General features: G+C 52.0%; 1 protein-coding gene and 1 long non-coding RNA gene across 2 annotated transcripts; both read right to left on the minus strand.

The window, feature by feature from the left end:
- Positions 1-820: 820 nt before the first annotated feature.
- On the minus strand, positions 821-10,236 carry LOC122630257 (protein Wnt-10b). The gene is made up of 4 exons (XM_043814578.1): positions 8,823-10,236; positions 5,385-5,638; positions 2,282-2,565; positions 821-1,743 (listed from the first exon to the last, which is right to left on the minus strand). Exons 1-4 carry the CDS (start codon positions 8,960-8,962, stop codon positions 1,210-1,212), a joined length of 1,212 nt encoding a protein of 403 aa, XP_043670513.1. The 5' UTR covers positions 8,963-10,236; the 3' UTR covers positions 821-1,209.
- Positions 10,237-10,331: 95 nt separating this feature from the next.
- On the minus strand, positions 10,332-10,941 carry LOC122630259. Its single transcript, XR_006327443.1, has 2 exons — positions 10,749-10,941; positions 10,332-10,503 (listed from the first exon to the last, which is right to left on the minus strand). It is a non-coding gene; the product is annotated as an uncharacterized LOC122630259 (long non-coding RNA).
- Positions 10,942-15,400: the final 4,459 nt, after the last annotated feature.

Raw genomic sequence — 15,400 nt, forward strand, 5'->3', positions numbered from 1 at the left:
CTCGTTCCTCCGCTCTCACCCTTTCCTTCATCTTCGTTCGTTTATTCTCTCATACAAAATCAATAAGCTCTTCCTCCTTTCCGTTCCTCGCTTGAGCGAGCTTCTCTCTTTCACCACCCTTTTTATCTCCCCCACTTCTTTCTCCTTCCTTCTCGTCTTCGTTGGCCGGTGAAGCGCGCGACGCGCAAGACGAATCGTCGTCGATCGGACGATAAAGCTTGTACCGGTCACACTTCGTATTATTGGCGGCTAGAATCAAAGGACTAGGTGCATCTACGCGCGCCGAGCCGCACGTATACGCGAACGTCTCCTCCGCGAATAAACATTCTGCGGGCGTAGCTCGCGTTCTCGGCAAAAAGCGTCAGAACGGATCTCGAGTCGTCGTCGTCGTCGTTGTTTCCTCCTCCTCCTCCTCCTCCTCCACCTTTTCCTTCGCCTTTTCTTCGACGACGAGTATTGGGAAATGAAGATGATGCTACAACGACGACGACGAAGACAAAGACGAAAACGAAAACGAAAACGCAGACAAAGACAAGGATGAAGACGAGGATGAAGACGAAGACGAAGACGAAGACGAAGACGAAGACGGCGAGCTTGTAGTTTCGCATCTTTTTCATACCTTTCTCGCAGGGAATAAAAAGGATTGGCACAGATTTTTGTAAGGTTGACTCGCGAGTTAATCCATCGGTCGATCGATGAGAAAGAACTATACTTGTGGCCATCAACGGAAGAAATTAGAACATTGGAAAAAGGCTTCAATTATAGGAGAAACAAACTGAAAGGGGTTCCATAAATGGGTTTATTTTTCAGATACGTCGGATCCGAGGGATAAAGCAAATGAGCTAGATGAGGATTACAGGAACTCTCTTTATTGTACGCGTATAATTAAATCGTATATAATGTACGCGCGCGTTCTCTCGCACGAACGCGCGCATACGGCTTGATTCTAATAATACTGCGACGGAGGTGTAGAGTGGGTTGGAAGTTAAAGTTAAATATTAATTAAATAGAACGTCGATATAAATAAATTAAAAGTTTTCTTACGATCTACGATGATTTTGTTTATATCTAATGTAATTCGCGACGACGGTCGGGGTGGATCGCGGATCCGTTAAATCGCATCGGAATCGGCTTCGAACGAAATTGGCTCTGAAAATACAAAGGTAGTTTCGCGCGCATAGTTCGCAACAGGACGACTCGGTTAGAGTTTCACTTGCAAACGGTGATCCACTCTTCGACGGTGCAATTCTGACACTGAACGTAGCAGCACCAATGAAACTTGCACCTGCACCTTTCGGTGCGCCTTTGCCTGACGACGTTGTAACCTCTTCCGCAGCATAGGCTGCCGCAACCGTCCCCGGCAGAGCTCGTCTTGTTGCACCTACGTCCGGCCGTGCCGGGAATGTCCGCGGCAGGATCCCTTTCGCAAAAGTTTGGCGACTTTTGATAATAAAAGAGCTGCTTCGCGAGATCCCGCGGTTTCCTTTTGCGCCCGGCTCCTCTCTCCCGATGCTTCCTCTGTCTTTGACGATCCGGTCTTCTTCTCCTCGATCCTCTTGCCCTGGCCAACGGCGTGACGCTTCCGAGATTGCTCTGCGCGACCAGGACGGCGTTTCTGAAACGATCTTTGAGCGTCTTGCCGACTATTCGAAAGTCCGGCACCACCTTCCAGCACGTCTTGAGCTCGCACGAACCGGACATGCCGTGACACTTGCATCTCACTTGCATGTTGCTCGCTACCGACTGAAACACAAGTCAGAAGTTAATATAAATGCGGGAATGGACCGTACGCGAGCGACGGCATGACTCGTGAAAAACGGCGAATCTAACTTGGTTTCTTTTAGACAAAGAGGTGTCGCGTACAAAACAGTTAATGAGTCTACGGCTGGGTGGTCCCGCCCGAGGCTTCGTCTTAATAACGTCGAGGGCCGAGAGCGAGCGTGGAGAGCACCACGAACGAGGAAAAGAGGAATAAAGAGAGAGAAACCCACCGTCCTCTTCTCTCTTCCTCTCCCTCCCTTCCACCCTCTCTCTCTCTCTCTCTCTCTCTCTCTCTCTCTCCTTTCTACGCTTTTTCTTCTTCTTCTTCTACTCCTCCTTCCTCTTTTTTCTCCATTCGTGCTCCCTACCCTCGCTTTGGCTTCCGTCATGGGCGGAGTTTGAACGCGGACCACTAAAAAGCTAAAAACTTTGAGGTTGGAGGAAGAGACGGCACGGTCGTGATTTCGTTGTAAGAAATAATCATCGATCGTAGAGGACAAAGAAAAAATAGTCGTCTTACCAAACGTCCTGCTTGGTTGTTGTGCAAGTTAACGGTAGACTGTATGTCGCCGGCCTTCTCGCGAGAGTCTAGGAACTGTCTCGAAAACTCCATGCCGTAATCGAGATTGTGAGAGCACCCGCCCCATTTCCATTGGGTGCCCCTGGCCTTGGCCGGCGGTTTCGCTTTGTAGCTGGACGGGTCGCATCCGCAGGAGAGCAGTCTTCCCATGCTGCAGGCGCGCGCCACGCTATGAGCCACTCCTGCTGCCGATATCGCGTAAGCGAAGGCCGTCTCTCTGTAACCTGCGATCGAGCTTCGTATCATGGGCGTCAAAGTTGTGTACCTAAGCCGAAGATCGGAGAATTCTTGGAGGGTACCTCGTCCACGTCGCGTTAGCAAATTGCCGCTCGGAAAACAGCCAGGATAATATACGCGAAGCGGACGTTCTCCTTTCTCGCGAAGGGAGTACGAGCTTCCGTAGAAGGAGTTACAAATGGCGATCGCGGACAACCTCCCGAGACAACGGTTCGAAGCTAGATTATTCAGCCGTCCGTCAAAACGAAGCGTGCCCGTCCTACGTATGAGCGAGCTCGTCTCTTTTCGTCTCTCGAACGGCACCTTTCGCTTCCCTTCATTAGCGATCCTTTCGAGGATAGATCCTGAGAAAGGGAGACCGAGAGAGAGAGAGAGAGAGAGAGAGAGAGAGAGAGAGAGAGAGAGAGAGAGAGGGAGGGAGAGAGCAAGAAGCAGAGTGACGCGAGCGTGCAGCACCCTGGCTAGCCTCGGCAGACGTTCGTTAAGCGATGCGACGTCGAGCGCAGTTTTTCTTCGGGCCCTCCCGCGTCCAAGGTCCTCCCGTCGTCGCGAGCTCTCCTCCTTGGAGTCGGATTGACGGACGGCCGACCGTCAAACCGCAGTGGTGGCTGTCAACTTACAAACGATACGACACACGAGCGTTGCCTGCCTGCCCGAGCAAGATTCGAAGGGGCCTCCTCTCCTTCGACAATGCCCACATTACTCTACCCTTTCTCCTGCCTCGAGAAGTTACTCCGAAGCCATGGATACCGGCCGGCCGACCGGCATTTGCAGTATTCATGAGGACGAGATACCGAGGAGACGCGCTAAAGGCGCTCCTAAAAGGATTTGTGGCATTCGTTCTCGACACCCGATGAGGCACCACGCTGCTGCTACTCCGTCTCTGCGCTCTCCTCCTCCTCCTCCTCCTGCCCCCCCCCTTCTCCTCCTCCGCGAAGACGATTCTTTCCTTTCTCCCTCGCGAGGGGATGCGAACGAACGAGGATGCAAAAGATTCCAGAAAAGGAAAGAGATACGCTTTGCTCTCGAGTCTCCTTTCCTTCCAACGCTACCAGGTATTAATAATTCCGTTTGAGTCTTCCTTGAATCGCAAAGATTTCCAAGTGGCAAGTGGCGCGTAAGCTCGGACGCGATGCCCATCGAACCTTACCTTCTCTATATACGGATATTGGTAGGAACCGTTTTATAATCGTCCGAGTTGCGCGAGATCGCGGAGGTGCGCACCACGGGGACTCGCAATAAATCCTCCTGCGAGAGCCGTGCGTCTCTCGTCGTGGACAGCGCGGCCGGAAGGACAACAGAGAGAGAGAGAGAGAGAGAGAGAGAGAGAGAGAGAGAGAGAGAGACAAAGAGAGAAAGAATCTCTTCGCTTTCTCGATTCTGGGACACGGTGACGAATGGCGAGCCGATCCCCTTCGGCAAAGTTCGCGTCAGACCCGAATCGCTGCTCTTAGATAACTCAATAGATACGGAGGGCAAGGGAGTAGGAGCGTCGAGTACGGGAGGTCCGGCTCAAAGACTCGCCACGAAGAACGTCCTCGAGTACGGATCGAACCGGTGCAACGAGTTTCTTAATTAATGGCCTTGCGATAGATCTGCCTTTTATATGACGATCGCCTTAGAAGGGAGCTTTCTCGCGCAGGTGGCGCTCGTTTCTTGCGATTCGTCGCGACCCTCGTAAATTCTCGCGTTCGAAACGATTTTCTCCGAATTAATCGGATTATCCTGTCGCTAGTAGAAAAGGAAGTTTTCCGTTTGGAAGGAGACTGGAGATTTTCATCGACGAAATCTACTTGTGCGGGCTGTGCGCGTTCCTTTCCGTTAGACGTTTCATCTCTTTTCTTTTTTCTTTCTTTTTTTTTTTTTACAAAAAAGTAAGTAAGTAAGTAAGGAAGGAAGGAAGGAAGGAAGGAAGGAAGAAACGAGAGAATAAGAATGAGAAAATAGAGAGAAGCGTGTCCGAGGGATTTAACGGCACGATGACCGGCTTCGAGACGTGCTCCCGGACTCGAAATTCGACACGCTGGATTTCTTGCCGACCGTCCGTTCTTCGAGCCGAGCTACGATATAGACTTTAAGAAGCAAAGATCGTTCGCAATGGCCGCGACTCGAAGTCCCGTTTACCTGGATTCGTGGAATTCGCTGCGCTTCGATCGGGAGACCCGTGATGATCGTAGGGGAGCCGGCACGAGGACTCTATTTTCGAGTCGTCTCCCCGTTCGATCGACGACGATCGTAGGAGAACGGATCGGAGAAGAATCGGGTGAGAAATTCCACGTTACTCTTTTCGTTGCGACGGGTTTATGGTTTTACGTAACGCAGGAAAAAACGAGGGAATCGACACCTCGACGTAGCCGGTCGTAAGAAATCGTAGGGTCGATGGAAGAGGCGAGATAACGACGGCGCGAGCGAGGGCACGAGAGGGAGCGAGGACCGAGGAGAGAGAGAAGGCTGGTCCGAGGGCCTCCCGCTCGACGGAGCTCAAGCTTTCAGGTCAGGTGCGCCCGATGTCGCGCTCTCGCGCATTCGTCCGACACGATATATGTTTCCTCTTTCGGCGCACGTACGCGCCACGACGAATTTATATGTCACGCTGGTCCAGTGGCGAGGCCCCCTCCAAACCTTCTTATGGAATTGGGACAGGTTTTCGACGCTGCCCTCGTTGCCTCCGTTAGCAACGAGCCAACGAGGAAGACGCGCAACCGTGGTCTCGTGATTTAATGAAATCTCGCGTCTCTCGACTTTTTTCTACCTCTTCGAGCCTCTAAGAAGCTAGAGCATCGAAGTTGTATCAGGACGTTATTACCTCTTTGTAGGAGCACGCTGCTCTGCTGCGTTCTGCTGCTCGGGGTGAGGGAGGAACAGTTCCACCTGTGCCACATGAATTGATGCTGGCATTCTAATATCGCCATCTGTAGTCCCTTCAGAGCCGCTACCGTCACGTCCGGGTTTCTGTGGCAGAGTTCACGTTGCTCCTTCGTCAATCCAGGTATTCCGTTGCAAACGACGGCACTGCCGCTAACCCAATCGTCCACCGAATTGCTCATCAAACAACTGCCGCTGCAAACGAAGATGTAGATCTTTTTATTAACGGGACACTTTGAGATTTATCGCCTTCGTACTTTGCCAATTTCTTGGAATCGCGAGAAAGCCGATCTTCCCACGGACGCGTTCGATCGGTTTGAGTGATTTCGGTCGTACGGAATGTCCCGCCGCGGAGATTCCTCTTACGATCGCGGTATGCCGTGATCTCCTTCCTACCCACCCTTTCTCTCTCTCCCTCCCCCCTCTCTCCTCTCATCAAGGCTCGTTCGACCTCTCGCTTTATCGGATTCTCGATCGCGAAGGTTGCTCGCTCCTGAATCTTTCGTCGATCGATGGGATTCTCTTGCGAGATAGGAAAATCTAAGAGAAAGTGCACCTGTCTCTCTCTCTCTCTCTCTCTCTCTCTCTCTCTCTAAGTTGAAATTAATTAATCGACCATCAGGCAGATGCCGTCGCTTAAGATAACGCTCTAAGAGCTCTTCTTCCGAGAGGCAAAGGCCGTTATCGCTACGACGACGGTAGCGGTGATCGTGCAGGAGGAAGGAGCCGCGGCTCGATGATCTGTTCTTTGAAAGCGTTTCGCACCTCTTGACCTCGGTCTCGTAAAATCGTCGAAAGGAAAACAGACGTGGACGGTATGAGTCGAAAGAGAATGGTTAAAAAGTTGGAGAAACGTTCGAGAGGATGATTTCTTGCGGCAACCGGCGCGCTGGATTCGACGGGGAGAGGGGGACAGGAGGAGAGTTATCCGGGTTCGATTCGGTGCTTATGCGCGCGTAGAAATTAGCCGAGGAGCTTCTCTGCCGAAGTAAAAGCTGCGTATGGCACCCGTGCGAAGTAAGAAAAAAAGAGAAAAGGAAAGAATAGGGGGTATGTCGAGGACGGCACGGCACGCTGGTAAAAAAGGAAGAAGGCGAGGAGGAAGAGAGAGGGCGAGGAGCTCGAGACAACTCGGTTTCTGCGGAGTGTGGGAAAGGATGGCGAAGGAGGGTGAGGCTTTTTAGGGTCGTCGAGGTTATTGAGGGCTCCCATTACCGGTACATCCTTGCCCCTACGCTATCTTTCGCGCTATTGATGATCTACCGAAAGCAGATTAATGATCTTAACTCGCTCAACAAATTGCCGAAGACACCGTACGGACGGTCGAGCCTATCAACGGATTCCTTTTGCTACCTCTCGACTTCTTCTCCTTCCGCTACCTCGGTCCCTTCTTCGCGTCTCACTTCTCGCACAAGAAGCGAGACAAGCGAGACGCTGCTTAAGGAACTCGTCTTTGCGTTACCGTCATTCTCATAGAAATACCGCGCGTTCGTTGGCTCGATTCGAAAAGATAAAGAGTCGTAGATCGACGGACGAATCGAATTCGTAGAACCTTTGCCGAGATTTCGCCGCGCATCGACGCTGGACAGGAAAGGCGCGACGAGGCGCGAATCTTGCTCGCTTTCGATAGTTCTTTTTTTCTCGCTTCGCTCCCTTTATTTCACGTTCGCGAAGGAATACGAGGAATAATCTTTGTAGAAGGTCGTCGAAGAATCCAAAATGGCGTCGGTGGTGCAAGCGTTTTACTCGATCCTTCCTTCTCCTCCCCCTTTCTCGTAGCTCGATAAAAGAGAAGAAGCCGCACCGCGGAATTTCGCGTTTAATGGGGCATGAGACAGGCGTGCTTGCCGTGGTCGAGAGAAAACTCGTTAGCGACGACTCGCGAGAACAACGGCCGGCTATCGGTTCGGTCTTTGCTATTCTCTCCGAGGAACGTCGCGAAATTAGTTCGAGTCGAAGACGAGGAATCAAGGAAGGAAGGAAGGAAGGAAGGAAGGAGGGAGGGAGGGAGGGAAGGAGGGAGGTAAGATAAGTAAGGAAGGAAGGAAGGAAGGAAGGAGCGGGAGAGCCAAGGATAACGTTCGCGCGTGTCGTAGCGCGGAGAACGGACGGAGGACGCGCGTCGCGCGAACCAGTTTATCGACTATTATATCGTCGAGAACGTAATTCAATGCCCCGTAGCGAGTACATCGCGCATACATTGTGCGCGCACGTTCTCGCGTCCTGCACCGGACACACGAGTCGGTGCAATTATTTACGACGAGTCGGCCCGAGCAAGGGGATTCCGGCGAACGTGTATCGGACTCTCTCGATACCATAACGAGGAAGAGCTACGTCGCTCGGCTAGCGCCAAATAACTATGTCTCTGCGACTCGGATATCCTACGACTCGCGATTACTCTCACGAGTTATATCGGCTTCGTATCATAAAAGCTTCGACGATCCATCTATACGTCATAGACAGAAGGATTTCAGGATCTCGGGAAAACTATTCGGAGCAGCGTAACCACGTTCGACGTCGACGTCTCTATCGATGACTTACCGAGAACGATCGCGCGTTAGGAACGCGCTTAAATCTACGAAAGATCGATGGGAAAAGCCGACGAGTCGATTTACGCTCTTTATCTATGTTCGAAATCTCGCTCGCCTTGATCGCCGATCGTCGACTCGATTTTAGAGACACCTGCGCCAATTTCGAGCGAAAGTACCTACAACTTACAATGTATTTCCATAATGAAAGGAGATCGATGCCGAAATTTAAGAGCGCAATTTCGACGTACGACGGCCTCCGGTGAAAGAACGAGTTTTCGAGCGATACCGATATTTATACTTTATAGCGTGGTCACGAATCGCTACTTATTTTGGAAGAATCGTATCCGTAAAAAAGAACCTTACTTTGCAAACGTCACGTATTCTTACGGCATTCCACTGGGACGAATTATACTTGTAAAACAGCGCTTACGCGCGGCGTAGTACGCCGTCGGTAGGTTCAAGCATCGGCGGATATAAAGCGATCGAGGGCTGATCGAGAGGCTTTAATAAAGTCGTAACGCAAGCTTGATCCGAAATTCGATACGTAAACGAGAGACGAGAAAGAGGATTTAATCTCTCGTCCTCTCTCTCTCCCTCTCTTTCTCTACGAACGCGACGTGCGAACGAATTGCGATCGGTATCGCGCGCAGAAGCGTTAAATAAACAGAAACGACGAGGCAACGGCGGGTCAGCGGCGAGACGCCAAAGTGCGCTCGGTAAAGACGTCGGGAAGACGAGACGAGACGTGGCGAGAGGAAACGAGACGAGACGAGACGAGACGAGACGAGACGAGACGAGTCGAGTCGGTGGGCCACGTGGCTCGATTTAGCGATAAAGTCCTTACTCACCGGCGATGCTCGAAGAGTAGGAGAAGAAGGGCTACGGTGCGGGCGATTCTAGCGGCGATTCGTGCGACGATTTTCCTCGCGATTCTAGCCGGAGGTCCTTCGTAGTAGGTACGGCCTGCTGCTGGTCGAGACGAAGGCATCCTGTCATCGCCCCGAGGACGTCTCTTTCTCTTTGCGCGCGCGTTTTGCCCACTTTAAAGAGAGAGAGTCGAGTGGGAGCCCTCGTCCAGGGGTGCACACCCCTAGCACCCGAACGGAAGGACCCCTCGCTTTACCCTATCCCCTCTCCCTCGAACTCCGCTTCGCTCCGATACGGCTCCGAACGCTCTCTTACTCTTCTTAGCGCGCGCGGTGCCTGTGATCAGCAGCCTGGCACGCGTCGAGGACTCCTCCTCGCCCCGGGCACCGGCGCTTCTCCTTTGACGTTCTCTCCGATTCGAGAGCTCCTACTTTTCTCGAGGGTCGTTCCGAAAACTACCCTGCGACGATCGGCCGATTCTCCCCCTCTTTCTTCGAAAGCCTCTCTTCGATTTTTGCCTTCGAGCTTCGTACCCTTGCTCTTCGTAGCCTCCTCTTTGGTATCTCCGAGAGCTATTTCTCTATATCTTTGGATCAAAAATACTGTACTTGTGCTCCTTCCTGAAAGAGCGAGGAGAGAGAGAGAGGGAGAGGGAGAAAGAGACAGGAGGGGGAGGGAGAGAGAGAGAGAGAGAAAGAAAAGAAGAACGAAGGAGCTAGAAGGGACAGGACGAGCAAACGTTTCAAATCAGCTCGAACTTTTGTCTAACGTGTCGCGCGTACGTTTCTTTGCGATCGAGCTTGGTCGCAGCTTGAAAACACCTTGACATTTCTTCCTTTTTCTACGGCGATGACAGCTCTGACGGCAACGTCGACGAAGGATACGTCCGAACGAAGACGGGAGGTAAGGTCCACCTGTTCGATGGTGGAAACAGGAACGAGCGTAGCAACATCCTTTTCCGTGAAATATTTTCCAAACTTTTATCTCGGCCCGTCCTTTTTCTCGTTCCTTCCACCCTTATTGGATGGGCCGAAAGTAGCCGGAAAAGCAATAGCACCTTCGGCAACCACCACCACCTCCACCACTACCACGACCGCCACGACCGAGAAGAAGCACCACTCGGAGCACGAGCACCTCCTCCTTTCTTTTCTTTCCTTTCTCTTCTTCTTCTTTTTCTTCTTCTGCTTCTTCTTCTTCTTCTGCTTCTTCCTCTTCTTCTTCTTCTTTTCCAAACTTATTCTCGGAGCTTCTACGACGACCGTATTGCTCCGCACTTCCGGTATGCGTGCGCTCGCGGCGAAGTGTCAAGCTTAAATAAAAGAAAAGTCGCCCTCCGGCTCCCTCCCACACACTCCCTTCTTCCTCTTCTCTTCCTCCTTCTTCCCCTCCCTCTGCCTCCACCCCCACCTCCACCTCCTGCTCCTCCTTGATCTCTCTCTCTCTCTCTCTCTCTCACATTCGCTTTCTCTCTCTCTCTCTCTCTCTCTCTCTCTCTCTCTCTCTCTCTCTCTCCTACTCTTTCTGTCGTGGGCGCGCTCGCGCTTCGCCGCGCGTCTATCTCTCGGTTCGTTCGTGCAAACAGTCGAATGCAAACTTCCCGTCCGGCTTACTTAGCGAGGACGCTAACGATGACGACGACGACGACTGTGATGGTGACGACGACTACAACGATGAGGCAAGAAGACATGTAACGAGAAAATAAATCGAATAAGTAGAAGTAGAAGAAGAAGAAGCTGGAGGAGGAGGAAGGGGAGAAGGAAGAGGAGGAGGAGGAGGAGGAGGAGGAGGAGGAAGAGGCGGGAAGAATAGATCGAGAAGGATCGAAAATAAAGGAGCTAGGAGATAAGGTGGAGGAGGGAAGGGGAAGAAAGAGGATCGTTAGGAGCGATACGCCGAGATTCGCGCACTCGTTATTCGCTTTTTTTCTCCGGATGCTGGCGTCGTCGGCGCTGTTGCAGCTCGGAGAGACGGAGATAATCTGAGGATCGGTGGCTCGCTCGAGAACGGCGCGCCACGCCGGCGACGAGAGAGTAGAAGAGCTGTCAGGATGATCGGCCCGTCTATGACGAACTCGGTGCGCACGGCCCCGCGTACCCTTTCTCACCCACCCACCGTCGATCCGTCCGTCCGTCCGTCCGTCTCTCTATCCTTCTTGCAGGGAGAACGACGAGAGGGCTCTCGACTGTCGGAGGAACCAACGAACCCCCACCATCGGCGCCACCATCGGCACCACCATCCGGAGCAGTACTAGCGGCGGCGCAACGCGTCGGCCACTACCCTCCGAAGCGCAGAGCCAAAGGGGCAGAGACCGAAGGCAACTCCGTCCGAGAGGGATCGAGAGCCTACGAGGAGGTTGCGCGCCCTTCTCGCGCCCTCCTCGCGCCCTCCTCCTCCTCCTCCTCCTCCTCCTGCTCTTCTTTCTCTTTCTCCTCCTTGTCTCATCTCGAATCGACTCAGGATCGACGTGTCTTAGCCCGGTCCCCCCTCTCCCCCATCCCGTTTCGTTTCGCATGGCTTATTCTCGATCGCCCGAAGAGTATATCTTTGACACGCGCTCGACTTCGCTCCTCGGAAGCAGCGCTTCGACGTAGAGGGTGGAAAGTGAAATAGGCGGGAAACGAGGGAGGAAGGAAGGAAGGAAGTTGGGCTCGGTCGATCACGTGACAGGACGAGTGGGAGGAGCGAATCTTCCCCTACCCAGCATCCCTCGGAGAGGAGTCGATCGACGTAATTGAGGCTTATCTTCCGTTAGCCTACCTTCCGCCTACTCACCCCCACCTCGCATCCCCTTCTTCCAATTCCTTTTCTTTCTTCTCTTCTTTTCCTCCTTCTTCGAGATTTCGCGGGAAATTCGAAAGTGACTGACTTTCGAGCAGTGCCACGTAACGTCCTTGCTAACACGGGGCAGGGGGGTTGCGGAGGAGGAGGAGGAAAGGGAGAGAGAGAGAGAGAGAGAGAGGAGATGGAAGCCGCTCGAACGAGTAGAATGCGGTTGCTTCTTTAAAGGGCCAAAGTAAAAGTTGACTTTTTGCTCGAGACGAATGAGATTCGCGCATCGACGAGCGGCAGTGTTTGTAGAAAAGAGAATCCGGTTCTTCGTTCTCGGCGTTTGATCGCGATAAGACGAGGATGAGAGTATACGGTACCTTCGCCCGTATCGCACGGCGATCCGTTAAAAGTTCGCGAAACGATTCGGGATCGCAAAAAAGCGATCCTCGATCTAAGCGTGGTAATCGATCGGCCCCTTCATTTTGGTACGACGCGTTTTCACGGGGTATTACGCGGCGAGAAACGCGGAAGAAACCGAACGAAAAAACGTACCCGGCAAGAAGGACCGAACCGAAGGACACGACGGTGTGAAAATCGTTGATAATCGCCGCTGAGCCACGGCCGACGCGTTCGACTTCTTAATTGAGACGTCGCTCGTCGTCTAACAAGAAATCGGTAGAACGAACGGAAGAAGCAAGCCGCGACGCGAGCCGAACCGTTTCCATTCTCCTCGTTCGCCTTAGCCAGATATAAGTTTGCTCTTTTCCCGAATAGAAAGGTAATGGTAGAAAGATCGTCGATGGGAGAGAAACGAACCGATTAATTGGAAAAGTAGGCTCGGGTATGAAAGCGGAGGAACCACGATGGGAACTTAATATCGTTGAAAGCGGGGGAATTCTAGTTGGGGTTACTGCTTGGAATGTTTTAATAACGTGCATTCCCCGTCTCGATCGATCCCGACGAAAGGGCGAAGAGTATGCGGATACTTTGTCGGAGTAAAATCCGTCGACTGGTAGGCACGGATAAAGATAAAGGACGGATGCGCGTATCGTCCGCCATTCCGTTGCCGACGAGAATCGTCGAGTCCGGCGTCTAGTTTGCGTTATATTATATCGTCTCTCCGCTCCTTCCTCTCGATCGCGATTTTGACGGAAAGGGCAACGAGGCATCTCCGGTGAAAAAAGGTACCTCTATTGTGAGCATTGCGTCGCGCGGACGCTCGGCCTTCTTTTTCTCCTCTCGAAACGACGCGAGCGAAAGAGGATCGTTTAGCCCCGGAACCGATCCGGTCCTTCTCCTCCTCCTCCTCCTCCTCCTCCTCCTCCTTCTCGAAGACTCCTATCGTTTACGTTCTTTCCTTTCGACGTTTTTCGGGACGCGATATCCGTTACAAAATAGCAACGGTCGATCGCACGATCGAGAGGAGATACGCGTTAGCTCTGGATCATCGGCGTCGTTTTCGCTAAAAGCCACTTGTCGATGTTCGCCCGAGCATGATCGATTTACTCGCTAAAAGTAGTCCTTCCGAATAATCTGCTTTCGGGGATCATAGACGTTCCGCCTGTTTACCGCGAACCATCGTCGACTACCGTTCGCTACCGACGGTCTACCGTCGGCCTACCGTTCTTCTCGTCAGCCTACTTTTCTTTGCATCGGAAAGAAAAGAGAAGAAGAAGAAGCAGAAGAAGAAGAAAGAAAGAAAGAAAGAAAAAGGAAAGAAGGATTTTCGCCGTTTTTTCCGCTTGCGCGCTCACGCCTAGGAGATCTTTGAAAGACATTGAGAATTTTCTTTTGCGCCAGATCCTCTTATCGAAGGAAATCGCGACTGGTAACGAAAGTATCGGCGCGGACATATACCGAGTCTCATCCCTTTTGAAACATAATTTTCTAATAAGATCCGTAAGCGTATTATCTTCCGACCCGTCGCAACGCGTTCTTTTTATTTCCATCGAGACGGAAACGAGGCTCGACAGTCGAGCGAGGTCCGAAAGTTGTGCTTTTAGCGACTATACCATTGTATTATATTGCTATACTACGAGTAACGTTCTCTCAAGATCGTGGCTATTTTTCGTAAAGAGGTTCGTAGCAGGAACGTCAGGGAGATGGACAATGAGACGATTCCGTGGACGCCGAGTGGAAGTTTAAAAGAGGTCGGCGAAAGGCCGAAGGGCCTAGGAGGCCACCGTGCTCGCCTATTATGCCAACGCGGACCAGACGCAGCCATAGGGATTCGAAGAGTGGATTGCCTCGACCAACGGCAATCCGAATAAATAAAAAGGGAAAATAAGATATATGCGTGTGGGTGTGGCGGCGGGCGGGACCCGGGCTCATTGCCACCTCCGAAGCTGTCGGATCTCGCACTCCCCATCGATGTTGTAGTTATGGTGGTCCCGGGCCAACTTCGTCCTACGGCTTCGATCCTTTCGAACGCTACTCTCCTCCTCCTCCTCCTCCTCCTCCTCCCCCTCATCCTCTATCCCTTCTCCCCGTTTCTTTCGTCGTTTCTTTCGAATCCTCCTTTATTTCTCGCCGATGACGTCCGACCGAAGGGGATTCTATTTAAATGGGAAAACATACGTACCTGTCCACCTACGATCGACCATCTTCAAAGTCATTGATTCGAAAATCGTCCTGGTACGGCACCGGTTGGTTCCTGGTAGGTACGATTTTGAACGGACGTTTCGCAGGGACTCGTCGACCACCGAGGGCGGTCTCGCGCGAATAGATACCCGTATTAATGTTATTCGACGTCAACGACAATTTGTATAGCTCGCCGCAGAAACATCTTCCACGGTCACGAAGCTCCTTCCTTTTTCCTTCTTCTTTTTCTTTTTCTTATCCTCGACCGGTCTCCGTGATTGTCCGTGGACGCGCGTAGCTCGAAAGCGCGACCGAAGGATCTATCTAGATCGTCTCGCGAAGGGTTGAAGTTGACAAAGCGTCGTTCGAGGACAAGGGCGTACTCGCGAGTCTCGTACCTTTTCTCGGGAGTACTCGAAAACGGTCGAGGATCGAGAAACTTTGTTTCCTGCGCCGCTGTCCGACTTTTTCCTTCGGATCGCGATGGGTATCTCGGAACCACCTACGAGAGTAGAGATTAGATCCGGTCGTGTATTCGTGGCCTGGTCTCTGCGTACGTGTGCGTTCGCCTTCGAGCGGAGAAGCCTAATCGTCGTTGTACTACTCGCGGAGCCCGTCCGATTAGGATCTCAACACCCACGCCGTGCGGATGACGGTGCGTGTCATCGCTTAGAAGTGACTTCGAACGACTCTTTGCCGCGAGTGCTTTTCTTTTTCGAACTCGTATGCGCTAAGCTCGGCTCTTCCGACACGCGCGTCCGACGGAGCGAGAGCGAGAGAGAGAGAGAGAGAGAGAGAGAGAGAGAGAGAGAGTTATCGTCGAGGGACAAACGGAAGGGGTCGATAAAATGCTTTTATTGGCTCGTTTGTTCACCGAGGTGGCGGTTTCTTTGTCACGACTAGTAACGATCCTTTTACTACCGGTTTCGACGATTAAGGATATCGTGACGTTTCGCGAATAAAGGAGAAGAAGAACGTAGATGGAGGGGATAGACGTAGGTGATTTACCGCTCGTAAACGATCGTAATCAACCGAAGAGAAGGTTCGTCGGTGTATCAAGCACTTTAGGGTGTCCAAGAATTACGGAGAGATATATATTACCATTACTTGATATATAATACCTATATTGTAAATACTTTATATCTTCTCTTCTGTCATTTTTTTCCTCGTGCAAGACGAACTAAACCAGAGTCATCGCGATAACGTTCAT

The sequence above is a fragment of the Vespula pensylvanica genome, chromosome 6 (assembly GCF_014466175.1).
Source record: "Vespula pensylvanica isolate Volc-1 chromosome 6, ASM1446617v1, whole genome shotgun sequence".
Taxonomy (NCBI): Eukaryota; Metazoa; Arthropoda; class Insecta; order Hymenoptera; family Vespidae; genus Vespula; species Vespula pensylvanica.